This window comes from Oryzias latipes, chromosome 5, assembly GCF_002234675.1.
Source record: "Oryzias latipes chromosome 5, ASM223467v1".
In the NCBI taxonomy this organism is placed as follows: domain Eukaryota; kingdom Metazoa; phylum Chordata; class Actinopteri; order Beloniformes; family Adrianichthyidae; genus Oryzias; species Oryzias latipes.
The window spans coordinates 19,886,422-19,910,048 of NC_019863.2; the positions used below are offsets into that span (position 1 = coordinate 19,886,422).

Consider the following 23,627-nt stretch of genomic DNA (forward strand, 5'->3'; position numbering starts at 1 on the left):
GATGCTTGAGTCTATTCTTCCTTTTCTGTCATACATACAGCTTGTGTTTCAAATTTTGGTTATTTTCTTTTAAAAAACAGGTTTAAACAATTAAAGGACACAAATCCAACAACAAAAATGTTGCAACGTTCAGCTGCATTGAAATGTTTTTGGATAAAATTTAAGTTTGTTGATGTCCAATCTTTAGCACACCAGCACTGCAGTCACATGAATGTCCCATGACAACAACACACATGTCACTTGGTTGAGAACTGGGAACTGATTCCTCCCACACAAACCCATGATGTTTGGAAGAACCTTCATTACTTTCCTAAAGGACGTAATTTCATAAAGGTTCTGTTTGAGCTTTTGTTGAAAACTTGGTAATATTCCTGAAGGGAACTCAAGTGTGTTTGCAAGAAACTCAAACCAAATTAAATATATATAAAAACTTTATTGGTATAAAAAAATCACAGTGTTTGCATTCTCACAAAGTACTATTTGTCTGATACAGACGTAAACTGCCTTTAAGCGCTTTTCTTGAACTCCTGACTCTAAATCAGTTTTGGCTCCTTCAAAGCAAACAGGGTTCTCCAGTCAGAACCGATGACCTCAACCTTCAGTGCAGAAAGAACTGGAAAAGTCCTAATAGAACCTTTTCCTGGACTCTGGTTTGCTCTCATACATCTTTTCCTGCTGGACATCAAAGTGCACAACTGAGGCTCCGCCCCGTCTCTGCCTGAGCATCACGTAAGCCTAAACCTTGACACAGGTGCAGGAACGGCCCTGCAGCACAAGGGGGCGCTGCAGTCAGACTATCTGTGAAGGGCAGCCTCCAATAAAAAGTCCCCTGCTAGGATCCAGCTGTTACTAGGACGCATGGAGGCGGTTGATTTGGTTTCGTGGGCTGAACGTGTGGCTTTTGGAGCTGTGCAGAATCTGGGTCTTGGCAAAGCGGTTTTCATCCAGCACCACCTCCTCCTCCTCTTCCTCTGTGAACCACTCCAGACTGTTTTTTGTCCCAGATTCAGCCTCATTCCGCACCCGGGCCAGCATGAGCAGCATTTCTGGGTCCACCGGATCTCCAGAGGAGAAGGGCCGGCACACAGTCTGGACCAGGCTGATGGCTGTTCCCAGAACCGCCAGCACAGAGCCCAGCAGGTAGATCTTCAGCAGGCCCCGGCCCGGTTTCTGTCTCAGCATCTCTTTGGCAAATGGGATCAGCTCCTGCATGCTGTCCATGTCTTCAGCTGCTCTGAAAGATCAAAATGAAGAGTGAGCAGAACATCTTTGTGGATCTTTAAGGTCGGCTGTTCGAGAACTTACTGTGAGAGAATCTGGTGCTGGTTCCTGTTTTCAGTCCGCTCCTCTGATCCAATCTGAGGACACAACAGTCCTGTTACAGAGGCTGAGCTCCTTTATAGCCCTGCTCTGCCCTCCCACACCCCCACACTGCATATTTATCAGACGCTGCGGCCTCTGAGCCAGAACCTTTGACCCACTTCTTGGCAGGCGCTGTGTGGACTAATCCTCCATCAAGATCCAGCAGCTCTCACACGTCTGTTTCCAGAAAGCTCTTTAAATGTTGGTTCCTGTCAGAAAAAAAGAGTTCCGATTGATTTCTTGCCTCACATGAACTCAAAAAGAGCTGCAGTTTGAAAATGAAACTGTCAAATGAAAAAAAAACTGGAATCATAAAAAAATAAATAGGAGCAACAGTAAATCCAGATTATATACACTAACCATCAAAAAACAATCCTGGTTCCCTTCTGAGCTTCCTCTCTTTCTCTCGGAGCAGCATCAACTGGTGTGGGGAGCTAAGACATGCAAAGGAAATGTTCTTTTAAAGATTAATTAATTGATTCATTTATTGATTCATTTATTGATTCATTCATTCATTCATTCATTCATTCATTCATTCATTCATTCATTCATTCATTCATTCATTCATTCATTCATCTCCTTCCGTTTGTCCCTTTTCCGGGTCACGGGACTGCCAGAGCGTATCCCGGCCACTTATGGGCGAAGGCAGGGGACACCCGGGACAGGTCGCCAGTCTGTCACAGGGTCACACATATCACACCCATGCACACTCACACTCACACCTATGGACAATTTAGAGTGACCAAATAACCTTTTTCTTTCTTTTTTTTTATCTTCATAGGTCTTTTAAAGATAAAAATACAAAAAATCTTACAATGTTCCGAAATGCTTGGATAGCCAGTGAAATGACAAGTAACGTGGCTCCTCTTTTGTGCCCCGACATGAACTGCAGAGTGCTGGAGAAGCTGAGTTAGAGGTGTGCTTCAGCGATCAAGCACAACTGGGATGAAGGGTGACCTCAGAACCTCTCCTTCATGGCTTCAGCCATCCATCCATTTTCTTAACCCTTTGCTGTATCCCTTTTGGGGTCACGGGGCTGCCAGAGCCTAACCTGGCTACTGTTGGGGGGGGGCAGGCATGGGCTTTATGATCAAAAGTTATGTTCTTCTAGAGATGGTTTCACATTAAATCAAAGGTTGAGAAGGGTTACAAGGCACAAAGTCGGCCTGAAAAACAACCGTTTCTTTAACCCTAGAGGAGAAAAATGGAAAAATTGCCAAAAAAACAATGAAACACAAAGCAGAGCAAAAGATGTCCTGTCTGCATCAGCAGAAGACCTGAACATTTTGAATGTGGATTCACCAAAAACAGACATGGAGGATAAAAAAGACACAGAGGATACCAACGTTTGGGAGACTGAGTTAAAAAAACTAAATGGAAACTAAAGCTCATGCTTTTCTCAGAAGTGTGAACTCCTGGTTACAGCTGCATTTACGTCACGTTTGTGCGTGTTGCTGTGGATCAGACCTTCAAATATTCAGGGGGTTGGGAACGCTCCTCCTGCTCAGCCAGATTAGGATCTGAACAGGTTCATTCCACAATGAGTGCAGTCAGAAAGATGTCTCATCAGGTTTATTCAGCTTAATTAGGCTTCAATAGAACATAGAGGTAGAAACCCCTGCATTTGCACAAACGAGAGATGAAGAAACAGTGTTGTCACTCACTGCATTGTAAACTTCACAGACATTAAAACAACTTTAAATCTGTCCTCAGGAGTGAGGAATTCTATTTGTGGTCATGTGATGGACGCTGACCTGTCCAAGAATAGCACATACTCAACTCAACTTTATTTATATAGCACATTCCAACAACAGCAGTTGACACAAGGTGCTGAACACAAAAGAAAAAAAGAAAACAGACACTACAACACGTTAAAACACAAGATTAAATATAGGGAGATAAAAACATTAAAGACAGTAAAGATACAGAATAAAACATGGAGTAAAAAGGCATCGATCCTCAGGTTCACATGAGCATCTTCATCACACCATCTTTATATCTAGTCACAGCACTGAGCTTCACATCTGGTTCTCCCAGTCTCATAACAGAGAATTTTTGACACTGCTCTGAAAGATGCAGACAGCAATCATCTGTTTGTTTTCTCCGACTCGGATGAATGAGGTCAATGCATGCTCATAAAAGTTTTACAAGCAAAAACAGACAAGGATCCAGGTTGTCCTAGAGCGGAGTGTCCTCTCTGTTTGGACTGGCTGACAGCCACTCAGGTGAGCAGGGTTCCCACCTCCTGCAGCAGTTCCAGCTCCCAGTGAGGGGAAAGGTCAAGTAAACTGCTGCTGGCGTGAGTCCAGAGGAGGCAGGAACACACCTGGCTCGTGTGGTACGAGCCAGTTTGTCCTGAGACGGAGAACAAACCCAACCTGGACGCAAGAGCGTGTCTCGGAGAGATAACAGCACCAGAGAGGTAGGTGGGAGGGGCTAATTTAGAAACAACACAAACCAATGTGATGGGACCGATGTGGTTACTGATCCGTTCCTTGCAGGTCTGAACAACATTCACGCAAACCTTTAACCTCAGTTTCCGTCCATCATAGTTTCAAAAAGGGTTTTGCCTCACCCACTAGGATGTGGTGCCTTCAATATTGACTCTCAGCTTAATGTGGTCTCAAAGAGCCAACACTTCCAGCCTGTGGACTGTGGGAATGCTGAACAATGTTGATAAATGTTCACTTTTTAATCTTGTGCTGAGGCTTAGAAATACAGAATTGGTTCAAAGCAGCAGAAGCTAGCAGAATGAGCTGTTACCTTCACCCGTTACAAGAAACCAGCATGTATTTAGTTTTATTGTGTACACGCTTTAAAGCAATTACTCTATTGAGTTCCTGTTTCCTTTCTCTGCCATCATGTGACCCACTGGTTTGTTTTGGACTGCTTCCCCACCGGAAGAGGAAATGGGAAAAGAAATATGAAGTGTTTGCTTCATGAGTGTTAAGAATGACTGCAGAGGTGCTTCAGAGGACAGCAATCACTCATGAACAGAAAGTTCTGCTGAGGTGGGAGTGGCCGTTTTGATTCCAACTCAACAGGCAGGGTGGTTTTTTTGGCAGCAAAAGTTCTGCCTTCGACATAACACAATTTCATTAAAGTTAGTTGAAGCTATTACGTTTTTAATTCCTGTTTTCATTGAACTGAGTCTGAAGATCACAGTTTCCTCAGGTGGTGAAGTAAAACCAGGTATAGCTTTTCACTCATAAATCCCAAGTTCAGAGCCAAAACAAGATTTTCAGAAGCAAAACATGCAAAAAATTAGTAACAAAAGCTAAGTGTAAAACTAAAAATCTATTCAAAATAAAAATTCAAATGTATTCTTTTATTCTTATGATTTTTGTGCCAATTCTATTAATGTCCTATTAAATTCTCAATTCTCATTCAGTCTTAACTCCCTTACAGTATGTATTGACAAAAAAAATCAATTACAAACATTTAGTAATTTTTAAAGAAAATGTTAGTAAAGATCAAAGCAGATCATGTGATTCATAATCTGAGAGTATATTTAAATATGGATTGCAGCTTCTTAAAAATTTTTTTTTTTTACAGTATCTAATGTTTTGTGTCAAAATGTCTTGTTTAACGAACTACCACACATGAATTCTCATTTAAAACTATTGATATACATTTAAAGACCTTAATATTGTATTTAAGTCACTTTGAAATTAATTGAAGGGACTTTTTTGAGTTGCAGTGGTTTCTGTGCATCTGAAAGCTGATTTTCTAGACGTTATTAGTCAGCAAAAATAATCCACGAGCAGCCTTCCCCCAATTTGTCTTTCTGCTGCAGGAATATTTTCAGTTGTTTGTGTACCTTTTGTCACATAACTTCTTTTATTTTGGGATTATTTCTCTGTGTGTTCCAGCATAATCATGTGCTTTTTCAGCTTCCATCCTTTCAGGGATTTTGTGGTTTAACCTGTATCTGCAAAGAAGAAATGTGACTCTGAAGAGTTCACTGGGTAAAGATCTGAGTTTAAACCACAATAATGTGAACTTCTTATACGTGCATGCTCATGTCAGGGTGGGTGAGTAAAAGCGAGTGTGAGGGGTTGGGAAAGGCTCCCGCAGTGACTGATGAGCTGCAGGATGTGAGCCAGCCCTGAATCTGCAGCCGAAGGACCTGGTTCTGTGCTCCTGATTCAGCTGGTGAGGCAGAACCTGTCTGCATGTGGGCACGTGTGTAAGTGTGAGTCAGAGGACCCACCCTGTACTTTGTGTGAGTCAGAGTGAGCACTCAGGCTTCAGGCAATGTTTTCTGCATAACAGGGATGATGTGGGTACACACATCACAAGCAGGGAAGGAGAACATGATGCCTGCAGGGCTTTCTGCTGCGTGTCTGCAGCTCTGAGGCGGACAAACCTCCATGGTTCTGTTGTGTCTGTCCTTTTTTTCTCCTCATTTGAGACAAACAATTGTTTTGCAAAAGCTCCTGTTTCCATCAGTGGTGCACATGAGCAGAAGAATAAAGGTGTTCAGACACGCCTGCTGGAATTCTTCACCGTCTCCTTCAGCTCCATTAGCATTGAACAGATGAGCTTTATGTAAAACAATTGGAAACCTTGACACACAGATACAGGCAGCGGTTTTGTGCTGTAGCTGTGGGAACAATAAACGGTGCCACCGTTTGTTGCAGGTCTGAGCTTGTTTGTCAAGAAAGCTTCCCAAAAGGGAGTACAGAGCTGCCACACAGACAATTTCAAAAACATTAGAACATCTTGTAAAAATGTATTCATTTCCAAAATTCCATTCAAAACGTTCATAGAAGATGGATTCAGGGCCCAGTGTTTCATTGATTTCAAGTATTTTTCTTGTTTATGTTTACATAAACTGGAGTTCCAATACATAAAACCCACAAAAACAGAGTTTTAGAAAATGAGAAAAGTCTCGAGAAATCTGGCCTAATTCTGCAGGACATGAATGTTTCAAACTGAGTTTCACCAATGTATCATTTACTAAACTCAAAACAGCTGCACAGTTTCCCCAGATGTCATTAAATTGGTTCAGTATGGTTCACTTCTCTCAGTTTTGGTTCAATGTGGGGAAGACTTCAGACTTGACAACTAGCAACAGAAGACCATCATTGATCCCCTCCATAGTGTGGGTAAGCCACAAAAGTTCTTAGCTAAGGAGGCTGGCTGCACTGTGTCCAAGCAGATCAACAGAAAGTGTAATGGAAGTGTAAAGTGTGGCAGGAGAAGAGGCACCAGCAAAAGAGACGGCCGTGGGATTCAGCAGATTAGCAGAAGGACACGATTCAAGAACCTGCAAACACCAAGAAAGAGTGGGATGAGGTGGAGAACAACTTCAAATCCACCACATTCAGATGCATTCGGGAGATGGGCTAGAACTCTTGGGTTCCTCGTGTCAAGTCATTTTGAGCCTAGACCAAATGCTGCAATATCCAGTGCTGGTGTTGGTAAACTCTGCTTTCTTTAACCCTTGTGCTATCCTAGGCACTTTACCATTGGGAGTTGGGTCATCTAGACCCACTAGACAGTGCGCTGAACCTTTTTTCTTCAATGATTTGTGAACCTCACTGGTGTCCATGGATTACATGAAATCTTTCCACCTTTATCCACCTTTGTCATGGTAGGGAGAACACGTCAAAGTAAGGGTGGGGTCATAAGATAGCACAAGGGTCATTCCAAAATCACTGCATCAGACTACCAGAATGTAGTCTGTGTAGACTTCAGAGTTCCTTCCTTTTGCATCTCCTGGTTGGAGATGCAGATTTCCTCTTCCAGTAAGACCTGGCTCCTGTCCATATTGAAGAAGAGCTTAAATTGCTGTGCGCTTCTGGGGAATGTTTCTTAGATCTGTCCCGTCCAGAAGCCCATTTTCTGAAGTTGGTGAAATAGGCAGAGTAAATTCTCAAATGTGACCACACCAATTTATGCTTAATTTTTGCCATTCATAAGGCTCATAAAACATGTCAGCCAGAACACCTGCAGACTGATGGTTGTGCAAAGTTTGTTTTCTCTCAATTAAAAAAATATGGGTTAGGGTTTACAGGGAGCAAATGCAGTGACGAACTGTCAGTTTCAAGTTTACCTTTTTCAATCTGGGTACATTCAGGTCAGTTTGACTGGAATAATCTTCTAAAATTAGTTGAGTAAACAGACAGCCTTGTTGGATCTGTGACTCAAAGTCTGATCGTGCTCTTTCGCATGTCAGACCTTACACGTAAAAACCTTTTCAAACCCGAAGAGACATCGTAGTTAAATGGGAAAGAGGATCCAGAAATTTTTTTGTCTTTTCTATGAAAAAACTATGTGTGTGAACTCTCATTCATCCAGATTGAGTCCATCAAAGTAGGAGATAAAAATTCAATTTCTGGGGTTCGATTGAAGATTGTTGGAAAATTGTATAAACCCAGCTATCTTTTTTTATATGTCAGATCTAAATTGCAATCACAAACACGGGCTGCACATTTTGACACAGGTAATCATTGAAGTCGCCCTCAAGCTTGTTTTCCCATTTTGGTGAACAAATGGGTGGAGTGATGTCATTTCCTGTCAAGATGGAGCTGAAAAACCAACTTAAATCAGTTAAAAACCCATTTTAAGCACATTTTGTCCTTGCTTTAGTTGTGGGTAACTTTCTCCAGTTACATAATAATTATTTTTACATAAATCTTGCCCAGATCTATTTTCGTTAATTCGTTCATTCCTGTGGTTCTGTTTTCTGCACACACTTTTTGCTGTCGGAAGTTTCAAACTTCGGGTCGGATTTTTTGGCGAGGAAGAAACTTTCTGGAAGTGCTGGCAAAACCGTCAAGTGGTGTCCTGTTCTGGGTCATCTGAGGGTAAAAACACCCGAATCCAGTCTGCCAGATCTAAGTGCTTCAGCTTCCTTTGTTGGATCCCGAGTTGTTTGTTGCTCTGGTGTCTGCATGTCTGAGAGTGTTTGAATTCATGGGTGAAGGGTGGGGAGCCGCTGGGTGTGACTCTGACACACTCTGTATCATTCTGCCCAGGTGAGACGGTGTCTATAAAGCCGACTGCAGTCAAAGCACAGAATTCACAGCACAAATTCTCTCAGCTGACTCTGGCTCCATTTTTTTTTAGACTGGAAAGGACAACAGCATGAAAACGCTTTTACTTCTGGCTGGTAAGAGCAGATGAACTTTTATTTATTTATCAGCTTAAATGTTTTGATTGTTGTTTTTGGAATAGGGTGTGTGTATTCCAGATGGAAGCTGCTCATCATTGGTTTCATTGATGTGACCTTTGTTCATTTGTTCAACTGCAGCACATTAATCTGAGAACTTTATTAAATCATTAAATCAATCTGACTTTAGGGATTCTACAGAAAAAAAGACGAGTCACAAGAGGAAAACATTCATATTTATGTTAAAGTCCACAGAAAACTGAAGAGAAACAGCTTGATTGGAAGGAAAATACCAATTTTATTGCATCCCCTTAAAGACAAAACCAAATATCACAACAAGCTGAGAAGCAAGGTGGCAGAGTGTTGGTGCTGTGGGGTTCTGATGGTTTTGACTCCAAGAAACAAATAGAATTCATTGATCATTAATCTTTTATCATAAAAACTGGCTTGCGAATGACTGATCATGAAAAATGAATGAGAGATCCTAACTTTCCTATTCATCATAAATAAGTCTGACTTTGGTTGTGTCCAAATTCCTTCACTACTCACTGCATAGTGAATTCCACTATACAGGGTGTTTGTTGTTTTATAGGTCTGTCTGAATTCTGCAATTCCAGAATCCAGTGCCCTGGGAATTTCCCAGAAGTCTCTCAGAAAGCTTGTGTGCGTTGACGCTCTCCAGTTTGGCAAATATAAACTACGATGCGTCGGATTTGGACCACTTTTCATTTGAAAGAAATGTATTTACATTTTCTTTTATATAAATCATCCAGGTTTTCATCATCAGAACACAGTGGAATCATAAATAGTCTAATGTTCATACTTATTAGATTACATCATATTTGCTGTAAAAAAAAGTATGTGTACGAATGATGTCTACATCCACGGCACAAGATACTCCTGCACTATATAGTCTCTTAGGGGTTAGGGGAAAGTGAAGGACTTCAGACACAGCCGTCCTGAAAGAAAAAGCCTTTGATTTATTTTTCTCATTTAAAGAATATTTTAAAACATGGAATAAAATGGGTGATGGAATTTTTTTCACACCAAATGTCCAGAAGTGTTCTTCTAGTGTCACTATGAATTCAAGTCTCACTTGAGTAGAAGCCAGAAATTTAAAAGAAAAACTCAATTCAAATCCATAAAATGAAAAGATTCAGTTGAAGTATTTGCTCTTACTGAATAAATGTAATGTTCAATCTGCTTTAGAAGCAAATTTTATAAGAAACTGTGCTCCCAAAAACACTGCACAACTTAAAAGAGGCTTTTTCTTTTTTTAATGACGTTTCTAACCAGACTAACTTGGCAAAGGTCAGGAGGCGCTGACCTCTGTTCCATCTCGCCTTTGTCAGCCGTCCAGGGTGGTTTCATCAAGAACTGGTTGGAGATGTTAAACTTGACAACGAACCCTACAGACCTTTACCAAAGGGAGAACCCTTTTGTCACCCTCTGTAACACTGCTCTCATCTCTACAGTCATTTCTACAGCATGTCGGGCACAGATGGACTGCTCTCTTGGGGCGTGTTACCCCCCCAGCCAGGACTTGCTGCTGGGCCGGGTTCAGCAGCTGCAAGCCTCCTCAACCTGTGGTCTCACCGAGTCTGAGGTCTTCTGCACCCTGTACCAGCAGGTATTCTCTCAGAAAAGCCGGCTTCAGAACATGATTTTGTGAGCCACAGAGATTTTAAATGCTAGAAAGTAGAGCAACATTCAGTCAGACAGACGTGAAGCGCTGCAGGAGGTTACCACAAGCAGAGGTCTGGTGGTGAAACTGTCTGATTTTTGTGCCAGAAAAATCATGTTGAAACCGTACTTTCGACCAACGCTTGCAAAAGCGTCCACATCCCTTCTCCTGGTTCAGCAGAGCAGCTTCTGAAGAGCAAAGGCCGTGCACGCAGTAGCAGGCAGGCTGCAGTGTTGCAACCATATCCCTGCTCAGCACGTGGACAGAGAAGCTTCTCATGTGCGTGAATTACAAAGGCTTGAACTATCAAATAATACAAACTATAGCATTTTAACTTTACAGTAAAAAAAAGTGGGCCTGTTGAACCTAGATGCAGTACTGCTGCATGTTTCTGGAAATTCCAAGTTCAACATAAAAAAACTATCTTCTCTAACCCTTGTGGTACCTTTACATTGACGTGTTCTTCCTACCATGACAAAGGTGGATAAAGGTGGAAAGATTTCATGTAATCCATGGACACCAGTGAGGTTCACAAATCATTGAAGAAGAAAGGTTCAGCGCACTGTCTAGTGGGTCTAGATGACCCAACTCCCATTGTTAAAGTGCCTAGGATAGCACGAGGGCTAAATTTCGAGCACAAACAGCAGCAACCGTTGAAGATTTAATTCTTGGATGGAATGAAAAATGACGTCCAGCAGCAACTACAGATGGAAATACAAACCTGACACAAAGTTATCCTAAAAATGTTGTTACAAAAATTGTGTTCAGGTCTTCCTGCTTATTTTCTGACAGTAGCTTTTTTATACATTTGTGATTTTGCCAATTTATATCTTTGTAAAACTACCATGTGGCATTGAAGCCTCATAAAATCATCAGAATGACCTCAGTGTCGGGTTGAGCAAAAATCCAAGTGTTTTTTAGGCAGAGCAACCTATCATCAGACAGCCCCCCCTCCCCCCCCAACATAAAAAATAAAAATTTAAGCTGAAGCTGTCTGTTGCAGGGCCACAATCACACAACCGTGCACACTCACATTCACACCTATGGACAATTTAGAGTTACCAATTAACCTATAAATCATGTTTTTGGACGGTGGGATGAAGCCGGAGAGTCCCCAGAGAAAACCCACGCATACACGGGGAGAACATGCAAACTCCACACAGAAAGGTCCCTCAGCTGTTCTGTTTCATTTGAACCGCGGGCCTTCTTGGGGTAACCACTGCCTCACTGTGCAGCCCGAGACAAACTTTTATCGTGAAAGTTTTTCACAGTCAGTGTTATTACTGCTGGACCTTAAACCTTCTTTTTTTTTTTAAGTTTTCCTTGTTGTGATGCAATTTAGTGGATGTAAGGCATCGGTCTCAGACTCCAGGCCTCAAGGGGCCGGTATCCTGCTGGTTTTTGGGAAATCCTGCCTCATCTGCAGCTGATTACCTTGTTATGGTGTTATTGGCTAAACTTTAGCCAATAACGGGCTCCAATGACAGGTTAGCAGGAAAACATGTAGGACACCTGCCCTCAAGGCCTAGAGTTTGACACATTTGATGTAGGGAGTACCAACAACAAACATTTATGCCAAAGTGGTTAAACTTTATTGCGATGGGCCCAAACACTAATGTATCAATCCTGTTCAGAATCAGTCACAACACACTTGATGTATTTATGTCCTCAGCTGTTACAACACCACAGTTTAGAGTTAATAAATAACTGGTGGATTCATCCGCCAGCAGCACCTCATATAAACTTAGAAGAGTGTTTTTATTATGTGCCCACCGCAGACTTTACACCCATCATGTGGACCTAAAGCACATCGAGTTCACAGAGGCAGTTGGCACCAACGAGAGCACACAGACTGTGTTTGCTTGTCTGGCTCAGGAGGTGTGCCCGAAGGATGCAGCTTCCACGTGGAGTCCCTTTTCACCTGCATGTATCCATGAGCTGATGAAAGTCCCTGACACGCATCAGGTGGCTGACAGACAGAGAAAGTGACGAGGAGTCTTTGGCGAGGACGGCCTTCATGGCTCAGATTAGATAAGGTTCACTCCTTTACAGTCAGGACATAAAAGCTGCTCACCTGGTCATGCTCAGGCTCAGCTTCAGTGCCTTATATAGCTGACAGGTGAGCTTTTTTGCTGTGGCTCCATGTTACGTCATTCAAAGATGCAACATTGCGGCAGGGCATTCATGCTTATCCCAGGACAGAAACAACGCAGTTTGGCTCAAACACGTCAGAACTTCTGCTTTCTGTGTCTGCATCCATCAGACCAGCAGAAGATCCGTATGAAACTTGGGTGTTCGGTTAAACATCACACCTGCTGTTTTCACTCTTTCATCACTCTTTTCTCTTTGGAGATCCTCTCTGAGGTCCCCCCCTCCTGCTGCATCAGGGCTCTTCTGATTTATCAGGCGCCACCCACAGCAGTACTACTCTCTTAAGAAAATCATCAGTTTGTGTCGGGATTCCATAGATCTTCTTGGCCTCAATAGAGACTCCTGTTGGTAAGCCGTGGTACTGTGAGACTCTAACCTTTTCATTGCTTTAAGTCATTTAGAATGAGAATAATAATATTTTAGTACAAAAAAACAGCCAAAAATAATAATTAACGTTAATGAAGTTCTCCAGCTCTCTGTTATAATGATTCTCCTTTCAAGGATCTGGATTTACTTGTTTGGATCAACAGTTCTCCAGGATTCCCAAAGGCACTTTACTGTTTTTTTTTTTTTTTAATTTTACTTTACTGTTTTTTTTTTGTTTTCTTTTATTTTGGCTGCTCTTCCGTCTTTGAGAGGGTTGTGTTTCTTCTTGATGTGGATGGAGAAGCGGATCGGGAAGTTTAACTTAGAGATGGATCAGGACCAGTGTCCACATCATGGCTTCCGGCTCGCTGAGACTTGGGTGTTTCTGTCATTTCTATTGATTCTGAAACCTGCTGAAAGTTGGTTGATATGTTAGTCGTATCATAGGTTGGAGTCTTGGACTCATGCTCAGGAAAGTCCTCTAGCTGAACTGAAGTTTGTGCTGTTTGGTTTGCGGTACTCACCACAGGGGTGGGGATATTTTGGGGATCTCACTCGCTGAGGTAACAAATACATGTTTGTTTGTTTGTTACTCTCAGAGGAGGATCAAGTGCTGCCCCTGTGACTCCAGGAACCCCAATAGTCAGTTAGCCCACACAGTCCAGGATGTCCTGTCAACTTCTGGACCAGAGAGGTGGTGGCAGTCCAAGAAAGGTGAGATCCAAGCAGAGCTGCTGAGCTCTGGAAGCAGAACTCAAGAAGAAGCTGTGGTTCTGACAAAGCATGCAGGATTCCTTCAGGCAGTAAGAATATTCATTTGTGATGCTGTTTTTGCTTTTGGTAGGAGTGACTCCAGTTAGCCTTCAGCTGGACCTCAACAGTCTGTTCCAGCTGGAAAGCCTGGTGCTGAGCTTTAAGGTATCAAGGCCTTCAGTCATCAGTGTGTTTCTCAGAAAGGTGTCTTCACACCCGCACCTCTGCTCCCTGCGTCTGTAGGGTCCTCGTCCCGGAGCTCTGGTCATCGAGAAGACTCTGGATCACGGCCTGACATGGCAACCGGCTCTGTACTTAGCAACAGACTGTCAGAGATCATTTCCCAGCATTCCCACGTCGTCTCCTCTCACGCTGGAGGACACATACTGCCATCCGCTGAAGTCCAACGGACCCAACCCGAACCAGGAGCAGACTGTGAGTTCACTCTGCTCATCAGACTCTTCAACTTCAGCAGCTCTTTCTGTTAAGACTCAATTACCACAGAGTTTTCCCTATTTAACATTTTTTTAATTAATTAAACATTTTTAATTTTTGAAAGTGGACAACAATTTAACAAAAAAATATGCCATCTTGTTGTTGTTTTTTTCAACGTGAATCAGATACTGAGAAGCAGAGATGCTCACATCGAGAAAATTATCTGTCTTGACTGATCCCTTTTGATCAGGAGCCTGAGCCCACAACTCTGAAGAAAACATGCAGACTTGAGAGAATTTATTAAAAATTTAACTTACACTTTTACTTCTCAACCAACAAAACCTCAAAGTGCTACACCAGAATTTCAGGGGAGGAAAAGAATCCTTTCATTTCTGTCAACATAAGTTAAAAAAAAGTCAACTTAATGTATTCATAAAATAAATAATTTTGGCGACCAACAAGTTTATTTGAAAAACTTTTCAATGTAAATTCAGTAATGGGGAGGAAATTGGGCAACTGTGGAGAGAACCGAAAAAAAAAAATCCAGCAGGACCAGACTTGATAACAAAAAAAGACAGCAAAGGGAAAAGCCCAAAAACAATGGAACATTTTTATAAAAAAAACAAGACAATTTAGTAACTGCAAATATGAAATCAAGAATTAGAGGAAAGGTCTGCAGTGTGGAAGGTCAGGAAAAAACTCAATTTGATCCTACTAATAAACAAGAATCCAGCAACGGTTTAGGGAAAAGAAAATTAGAAGTTACCCCTTTTGACTTTAAATCTTGTAACCTAGATGACATCTCCTGGTTGAACTGTGCTTCTGAGTATCATCAACTTAAAAATGGAAGTGTATACTGTGCTTCTTACAATAGTGCTACTCTTGGATGCATTTAAAGCTTAAGCAGAATTGGACCAAGTATAGACCCCTGTGGTACACCCCGACTGTGCTGTGGAAAGACTCACCATAGACAAGAGTCTGTCAGAATAATAGGAAAAAACATCTTGAAACTCTTCCTGTCTCATAAAAGTGGGATGTCTTGTTACAGATTGACTTCAGCCCTCTGCGTCAGTACATGTTTGTTCCAGCCTCCCACAGTCAGAAGGTTGAAGGTAAGCGTGCCGACATGTGACTGCTGTCATTCAGCTGAACTGAGGCTGACTGACAGGTGTGTCTGCAGCTGTGTCGGGGTTAACGGGGCTCAGGGTGAAGCTGACCGAGCTGGGTGATGTGCCTCAGCTGCCAGGAAGGGGTCTGAGCCAGTTTTACGCCCTCAAGGAGATGAGAGTGATTGGCAGCTGCATGTGTCATGGACACGCCAACCGCTGTGTGCCGCAGGACAGCAGCGTACCGGTAAGTCTATCTGGGAGTACCTGGCAGGTAAAGGGGGGCAACAACCAATTAATGTTACCACTCAATTGTAAATAAAAATATTGTTTCAAAGGATGCCTGCTATTTATTGTTATTTCTTTCATTTGATTAGTTGTTTTTCAGATTTTTCCTGTTGATTAATTAAAGAATGAATGAATGACAATGTAAACCCAAATGTAAACAATCACAGTAAACCAAGATGAGTAATAGGAGGTAAGCTAAAGACCCACATTAATTAACCTCTGATTTAGTTATAAGAATACAAATATATTTGTAGAACAAAAGTGTTGGATCAGCAGCAGGAGGTCCAACATGAGCTGCCGTCTTAGAACAATCCTTTTCCCTCAGGGTTAACTCATTAGGCATGAGACTGAAATCTGTTTATAAAAAAATATTTTTGTGTATCCCTTCTGAAATTATATTTGAAAATGGAAGACAAAGTAAAGTATTATAAACATCAAATATAATATTATTATTTTGTGACTAGCTTTTTTGTTTTATGGTTATTTTGCAGCTCTTCTGTCACATTCTCCTAGGTTTTTGGGGGGGATTCATGGGTGACCACAAACCCAAATGAGGAAGACGACAAGCTCTGGTTTAGAATAATTAAAGTTTCGCAACAAACTTGGTTTACATTTGCAAAGGCATCCCCTGGATAAGTGTGATCTTGTGCCAGAGGCTTTGAGAATCCCCTCCTCTGTTGTGTCTGCAGGTGAGTCCTCAGTGCGACTGCCAGCACAACACGGCGGGTCTGAACTGTGAACGCTGCGCTGACCTCTACAACGACCTGCCCTGGAGGGCTGCTGAGGACGGAAACACGCAAACCTGCAAACGTAACATCACTCACGTGCTTGTGTTTGTCAACTTTTGTCAAATCAGCTTATAGTTCATGATTGTGAAGAAACAAGATTTTCATCTTTGTGCTGATTTGGGCAACTGGATTAAATCGGAAGGAGTCCAAATGGTTTGGAAATGGTTTAATAAGCTTTTCCAGATTAACAAGCAGGAACAGCGGCTTCTCTCAGACCTGTGCAGATGAAACAGGAAAGAATACAAAAAAGAGGCAAATTCAGATCCAAGACAAAGTTTCTGTCTCTTTAAAGCTTCAATACAAGAACACAAAATTTAAGCCAAAAGGCTTTAGTCTTGGTTCTATTCGGATGGAAAACATTCCCCCTGATCATATCTAAAAATGCTGTTACATCAACAATTGTCTGTTTCTGTAAGTGTAGAATAGAATAGAATTTTTAATATAGATTTAAGGTTCAAATGTCAACACTATTAACAAAACATAAGTCTTACAGCAGAGTTTAAACAACAAGTAAAACACAAATTATAAACTTTATTTAAAACTACAAAACTTAAGGCTGATGCTTTCCTCCTGACTCCGTGAGCTGAAAGTTTGACCTTTGTGAAACAGTTTGGGAGTTTTGGCTTTCTCCTTTGTTTAAGAAATAATGAGGTTGATCTTTTTATTGCATGTTTTGAACGTGATCAAACATTTCTTCATCTTTCTTCCCCTAAAGCTCTATAAGAGTCAGCATAACTGACTATAAGAGACAGGAGTCTGCTTCTATGAGCTCATGTTTGACTGAATGGTTGATGGTTGAAAAATGTTGAGATAAATGAAAATGTTCAATTTGGTAACAGTTAAGTCTGCATAAATGTCTAAGCTCCAGTTTCCTGTGGTTTTTTGAACGCCTCTATGTCCCCTTAGGGTGTGAGTGCAACAACCATGCGCAGAGTTGCCACTTTGACTGGGCCCTGTTCGAGTCCAGCGGGCGGCGCAGTGGAGGAGTGTGTGACAACTGCATGCACCACACCACCGGGCCACAGTGTGACCGCTGCGCCCCGGGGTACCAGCCGAACCCCCGCAGCCGGATGGACCGTCCTGACGCATGCATACGTAAGTGAAGATGGGAGAAATGGCCCCAGAGCCCCTCAGCCAACTAAGCGGCTGCTGTGCCCCCCCTCAGGCTGTTCCTGCAGCTCTGATGGGACAGTGGATGGGGGTCGATGTGAGGACAGCCCCGACTCCTGCCGCTGCAAAGAGAAGGTGGAGGGCCCCCGCTGTGATCGCTGCAAAACAGGGTTCTACGGATTGAGTGCGTCCAATCCTGCAGGCTGCAGCCGTGAGTCTTCCTCACCTTGTTAGCCATCATGCTGACACCTGATCTCAGGGTTTGGTGCTACCACTCTGAGGATTTGTATGAAAAGTGTTGTATTTATGAATCTGACTCCTGTGGTCTCACTAATATTGCTTTCACCCTGTTCTCCAGCGTGTTCCTGTTCTCCAGATGGCTCCATGTCAGACGTGTGTGAACCCGTGACCGGTCAGTGTCCCTGCCAGCCCCACTTCCAGGGTAGAACGTGTGACCGGTGCTCCAGTGGGTATTGGAAGCCGGCCCTGTCAAAACGCTGCGAGCCCTGCAGCTGCGACCCCACCAGCTCAACCAGTGATGCCTGTGACCAGGTAAGACTCCTGCATCTCTGACCTTGGAGTAAACAGCATTTTTTACATACACCATCCTCTGACTGAGGAGGAAAGTCAGGCAACTGTGGTCTTTCTCAGTCAGGAGGCCCTGTTCTGAAAATGCAGCAAAACTCCTTCAACATCATGTTTCTGTTTCTACTCCTGACTGTGTTCGGATCAGATCATATTTTCATTTTGCCTGTTTGTTCTGACTCGTGCTGATTTTCCTGCAGCTGACTGGTCAGTGTTGGTGCCGGCCCGGCTTTGGAGGTCGAACGTGCTCGGAGTGTCCAGATGGCTCCTATGGAGACCCTCTGACAGGCTGCCAGCGTGAGTCCAGCTCTTTGATTCCTACATACAGTACATGTCATGAGGCAGAGCAGCTGTCCGGTGCTGAAGGTGATGGCAGAAATTGGATTTGGTCATTCAGGAGACATGACACTGCTCAAACACTTCCAAATCCAAATCGCTGTGACCTCCTTCCTTCTGACCTGCTTAAACCTTGGATGTGTTTGTATCACAGGGTGTCAGTGTGACGCTGAGGGTTCCCTTCCTGGAGGCTGTGACAAGCAGACGGGCGCCTGTCGATGTCAGCCTGGTGTCACCGGCGCTCGCTGTGACTCCTGCAGTCGAGGATACTGCAACGCTTTCCCATCCTGCAAACAGTGTCCCTCCTGCTTCTTCTACCTGGACAGGCAACTAAGAACCACGAGCCTGGCACTGGAGAGAATCTCCAAAAGCCTCATCTCCCGTCCTGGAGAAGGTGCTCCTCTGGACCCTCTTATTCAGGCCCTGGAGGACCAGCTGAATCAAATAAGGAGCGCTGTCTCTTTTCCACCTGAAAGTGTTTCAGAAGTCAAAGATGCTCTGTCTCAGTTAGAGGAGCTCAGGTGAGGAGCAGCTGATATTCATGTTTCCACCTCTCTTCCTGAGCTTGAACAAGTTGAAAACATTTGTCTCCTTCGGCGGTTTTCCAGACCTGTCAGGAATATTTTGTAATTGACATATTTTTAATTAAAAATCTTGTATTTTCCCTTCTGTTGCTCTGACTCACAGGAAGCAGTTGGAGCAGGCTAATGGAAATCTTCCTTCCTTCGAGAAAACTCCTGGTTTGGCGTCAGAGTTGGCCAAACTTCAGGATGTCTTCAACCAACTGACTCTGATCTACAAGGCAAAAAAAGCAGTCTTAGAGAACTCCATCAGCTCTGAGAACACGGGTCAGAAACAGCTCAGCAGATGGGAACATATGAGGTGATTCTGTTGCATATGTGAAGCTTTCAGTTATGCTGACTTCAACTGTGTCGTGCAGGAGCATTGGATGCCATCAGGAAGTCTTACGACGAGTCCAACGAGGCAGCAGAGAGGGTGAACAGCACCAGGACCACGCTGCAGGAGGCGGTCGCCGTCAGACAGGAAACCAAAGACCTACAGGGTCAAGTTCAGCCTACCAACACCAGAGATCTGAGCAAACTCAACCACAGCATGGCTTCACAGCCAAACCTCACTCCCATTGCCAAACAGGTACCTGTCTGACAAACGTGAAAATGTCTTGTTGCACCCCCTTCTGGTCGGTTTGCTTCCAACATGGAGTGTTTTCTGGGTCATCAGCTTCAAGAGATGGGATCAAATGACACCAGATTTGACAAGCCCATGAAGGGGTTTTTGAGGAACATGAATATAGTTGCTTGACTGCAAAAAGGTTCCTGGTTCAAAACCCAGCCGAGTCCTTTCTGTGTTTGCACTTTGTCTTTGTGCATATCACAGTTTTAATAAGCTAGAGACATACCAGGGATGTGATGTGATTAGCACATGGTGTTCACACTAGACAAGCAGGGAGGGGCTTCTTCCTTTGTTTCTTTTTCTACTAGTGCATGTCCTCCACCTTCAGCTGGAAGAGGCTTGATGCAAAATGTCGAAGCGGTGTAAATCTTGTGAATCTTGCTCCAGACTTTTTTTCTTTGACAGCTCTAATCCAACATATTAATACACGGTGTCACATAATTCCGGCCGGACACAAATCAGAATTAATAATTTCTCTTCCATGACCAATGTACAAATGGTTGGGACTTCCGTGAATTTAATGGGACGTCATCCATACGTCACTGACAAATATGAATCCCTGATTGGTCAAAGTTTGACCTGGTTTAACGTGTAAAAACTTACAAAGCTACACGTGGACACGAGAGTTTTGAACACAGAAGCCAGAAACGCGTTAACATTGACTTTTTATTGTAAGTGGCCGCTAGAACACGTGTTGCCGGTGTGAAAGCAGCTTTAGGGAAAATAGAATTCCTCCCACAGGACAAAAAAATGGTTCATGACTTACTCTAAATTATCTATAAGGGAGCCTGTGCCTGTGTGTTTGTCTGTCTCAATATGTGGCCTTGCGATGGATTTGCAAGCTTTCCAGGCTGCAGGTCCTTGGGTTTACTGACAAGTTTGAGTCTCAGTGCCTTCATCAAACAATACTGTAACCCTTCATCTTTAAAGAATTCCGTTCTGATAAATATTCCTTACCATTTGGAAGTTTATATTCTGTACTTTTAGCTGGGTATTTGCATTTTCGAAATAAAAGCACATCAAACAAAGCAAGCAAGATCCAAAAAAATATAGAAAGCTTTTTGCTGCTGAGTCTCACATTTTATGAAAATGCCTTCAAAAACATCCCATTCATGATTTCAGAGAAGATGTGAACGTTAACATTTCAAAGCAGAAACATGCTGATGACTTTCAATTTCCAGAGATCGTACTTTTCCTGTTGGTGGGTTTTTATGTTTTATGCCTCCTAAAAATCCTGTGATTTGTGAGAAAATCTCGCAATGACAGACATCTTTGATTATGCTGTGAAACTTTAGCTGGCATGTACCAGACTTGTGGCTTCTTTTCTCAGGCTTGTGGCAGTTCTCGATTAGAGCCCTGCACCCCACTCCAGTGCATAGGGGAAGATCTGTGTCCTCCAGAGGGCGCTCCATCCTGTGAAAAGGCAGCAGAATGTGTTGGCGCTCTTCCTCTGAGTCGCAGGGCAAATGCTGATGCTGAGGATGTAAAAGAGCGATTGGGGAGGCTGAAAAAAAAGATCACAGAAGCAGCAGAGAAGGTATAGAGCAAGGAATTCACCAGAGGAACTCCTCTCATGGTTTTCATCCATTCCCTGGTTTCAAACATACATTTCTTTTGTTACAGCTCCAGAAAACACAGGAGAAAACCAAAGAAGTGAGACAGTCTGCTGAGAAGCTGTCTGACAAAATAAAGCAGGCCAAAGATGGGTTTGAAGAAGACCTGAAGGCGACACGTGGAGTGGTAAAGGAGCTCAAGGACTTCCTGTCAGGTACACAGTATGTCCAAAAGGAATTCTGGGAGTGGGTCATCTGGCTTTTAACAGTCAATTCTAACTTTATGGGTCCAGACCCGTCCTCCAACCTGACCCAAATCCAGGAGGTGAGTGACTGGATACTGAAAGCCAAGTTGCCCCTGAGCATTGCTGATCTAAGGAAGAAGCTGGATGAGCTGAAGGATCTGGCAGCAAATCTGCCGAACAGCACAGCAGTGCTAAAAGAGGCGGAGCCGCAGCTCGACATGGCCAGGAAGCTGCTGCAGGATGCTCAGGACACCAGGTGATAGTCCATGCAGCATTGTCACACCTCTCCAGTACAACATTTAAAAGATGTAGATGTTTGAACATAAATCCACCCCCAGTTTGGGCTGTCAGGGCTGTCGTAGTGTTTGTAATTTTTTACAAAAAGAGAAAATCTACCCTAAATAAAAATGTGAATTTCTGACTAGAGGAAAAATATGAAATATTTGTTTTTTGTTTTATTTGCAGAGATGTTGCAGTGGGAGTGAAAGCTGATGTGGATGAGCTCCTAACAGGATTCAGTAATACTGAGGGCGCCCTTTCTGAGCTGGAGGACAAACTGCTGGATATCACAGATCTCATCAACAGCCTAAGCAGCAATCTGAGTCTGGTAGGTACAACATGGAGCCCTTTCATCAAATAACAAAGAACTGAAATGACCTACAACATCTGAAATACAATAAAACATGTTTCCTTTATACCTGAAGTTCAGTGAAGATGGGGAAGGATTTATGAGAGGCGTTTGAAGTAATGGTTGAATATTCTAAACGTTTAAGTTACAAAGGCCTTCCCGTCACAGTCCTTCATGAGCTCAATAAGGTTTAAATGCTTTAAATATAAAACTTATTCCATTTTTTTAAGTAAATGGTTGTAGAGAATAAGAATGCTGCAAGTTGAAGGCATCAAATAACAGAAGTGCCAGTTTCAGTATTTCATCAGCATTTGGTTCCTGTAGAGAAAATCCAGAAATGTTGAAATCCAATATAAAAAACAGCTTTGGATGCATCAGAGATCAGTTTTCTATTGTTGTTTTTTTCTAGTCTGAAGACTTGTTGAGTCCAGCAGAGAAGGCTCTGGATGAAGCATCAGCACTGATTAAACCAATGAAATCCCAGCTGGAAGATCTAAAGACTCTGCTGCAGGATGCAGGCCAGCAGGCCCAAGAGGCTGAGGAAAAGGCAACTGAAGCTGAAGAGGAAGCAACTGCTGCTGATCAGGTGAGGGGGCGGGGCTAAATCCAACAAACAAAATAAATGCACTCATTCAGAGCAACCAGAAGAGTGATTTGAATATTTGTTTTTGTTTCAATAAAACCATGAAAAAGTACAATTGACCATGATAAAACGTTTGACTTCTTTGGGGACAGAGTAGCATGTCTGCTGCTGTAAAGCAGATTCGTTTTACCCTTTGGACTGAGTGGCTTCTTGTCATGCACGTTTGTAGGATCTGCAGAACTTGGAGAAACAGCTCGATCGCCTCAGAAAAGAAGCACCCCCTGGAACGACAGCAGGGTCAACAGAGGATCGTCTCGCCAAACTAAAGGAGGACGCTGCGGCTTTGACAAACACAACAGAGACGATGACTCAGACTCTGGATGGTAAAAAAAATGGAGCTCCCTCTGCAAAAACAGTTTTTGTTTTGCGGTTTTCCTCCTTTTCCTTCCAACTCAGACAAACAGCATTTATGTTTACACGCTCTGAGATAGTCAACGTAGTTTTCCCAAAGATAAGCTGACTATGTGTCCACAGTGTCAGATCAGAAATATGACCACAGCTTGACCTCTTGTTTCTCCAGGAAAAGCAGATTCCCTCAGAAAACTACAGGATGAAGTTCTTCAAAAGTCCAGCAAGCTTGAAGGGCTTGATACTAAAGTCAAGGAGCTCCTGGACAAACTTCGGAAGAAAGCTCACGACTTGAGAGTGTGTCAGGGCTGAGAGTCCCCCCAAGCCCCCATCCGTGCCCTCGTCGCCAAGGATAAGTGTTGTAATAGAATGAGCTAGGAAAGAATATTTAACTGATTTCTGGTTTATCTGATACATCAGGTTAATATGTCAAAACTCTTTTTTTTATTCTGTTATTATTTAAAATATTTTAAGTATTATTTGTGTTAAAATCAGTTGGACAAAACTACAATTCTCATGAGCCAGAAATCAATCATATTTCATTCAAAAGCACTTTATTGATACTGAATGTGAGCGACAGCTTAACACTCAGTTTAAACAACTTGTTAGATCTTTTATGATCAGCAGCTCCGCCCCCATTGCATCTAGCTCCGCCTCCAGCTAACCATTATCAATCCTGATGTTCTTTTTACTTTACGTTTTAAAAATGTTTCCATCCATGTGCACAGAGGACGTGCCAGCTTATCGTTTTTTATATAATGGTCAACTGTTTTAATGCCTTACAAAAATCTTCTGAGGTCTTTTACCTACACGTCCGCCTGTTGACTGATTGTTTACTTGTAAACAATCATAAGTGTCACTTTTTGTTTTAATGGAAATAAAAACCTGATTCTTTTTGTATTTTTTTGGTCACATTTTGTTTCATTTTCAATTAA

General features: G+C 42.7%; 2 protein-coding genes across 7 annotated transcripts; one reads left to right on the top strand and one right to left on the bottom strand.

Annotated features, from left to right (window-relative positions):
• Positions 1-413: 413 nt before the first annotated feature.
• Positions 414-1,425, bottom strand: g0s2 (G0/G1 switch 2). Its single transcript, XM_004068910.3, has 2 exons — positions 1,306-1,425; positions 414-1,234 (listed from the first exon to the last, which is right to left on the bottom strand). The coding sequence occupies exon 2, from the start codon at positions 1,219-1,221 to the stop codon at positions 850-852; it is 372 nt and encodes a 123-aa protein (XP_004068958.1). The 5' UTR covers positions 1,222-1,234; positions 1,306-1,425; the 3' UTR covers positions 414-849.
• Positions 1,426-3,133: 1,708 nt separating this feature from the next.
• Positions 3,134-23,592, top strand: lamb3 (laminin subunit beta 3). 6 transcript variants are annotated; one of them, XM_020703337.1, is made up of 23 exons: positions 3,134-3,784; positions 8,440-8,482; positions 9,958-10,112; positions 13,283-13,397; positions 13,528-13,601; positions 13,680-13,871; positions 14,920-14,983; positions 15,052-15,224; positions 15,955-16,075; positions 16,960-17,148; positions 17,219-17,374; positions 17,522-17,715; positions 17,949-18,045; positions 18,239-18,605; positions 18,772-18,932; positions 19,025-19,236; positions 20,606-20,812; positions 20,899-21,043; positions 21,122-21,329; positions 21,539-21,680; positions 22,111-22,287; positions 22,514-22,667; positions 22,865-23,592. In XM_020703337.1, the coding sequence occupies exons 2-23, from the start codon at positions 8,458-8,460 to the stop codon at positions 23,002-23,004; spliced, it is 3,468 nt and encodes a 1,155-aa protein (XP_020558996.1). In that variant the 5' UTR covers positions 3,134-3,784; positions 8,440-8,457; the 3' UTR covers positions 23,005-23,592. The 6 variants fall into 6 exon arrangements, with proteins under 6 accessions (XP_020558996.1, XP_011473512.2, XP_020558998.1 ...); XM_011475210.2 differs by lacking the exon at positions 3,134-3,784 and adding an exon at positions 6,363-6,473; XM_020703335.2 differs by lacking the exon at positions 3,134-3,784 and adding an exon at positions 6,426-6,473 and having other exon boundaries at positions 8,349-8,482.
• The last annotated feature ends 35 nt before the right edge of the window (positions 23,593-23,627 follow it).

Excerpts from the sequence above, each read along its gene's own strand:
- lamb3 (XM_011475210.2), top strand. The coding sequence starts at position 6,378 with ATGGTTCACTTCTCTCAGTTTTGGTTCAATGTGGGGAAGACTTCAGAC. Across the intron at positions 13,872-14,919 it reads ACCCGAACCAGGAGCAGACT|ATTGACTTCAGCCCTCTGCG; the intron begins GTGAGTTCACTC and ends GTCTTGTTACAG. Across the intron at positions 21,330-21,538 it reads CAGGATGCTCAGGACACCAG|AGATGTTGCAGTGGGAGTGA; the intron begins GTGATAGTCCAT and ends TTTTATTTGCAG.
- g0s2 (XM_004068910.3), bottom strand. The coding sequence starts at position 1,221 with ATGGACAGCATGCAGGAGCTGATCCCATTTGCCAAAGAGATGCTGAGA.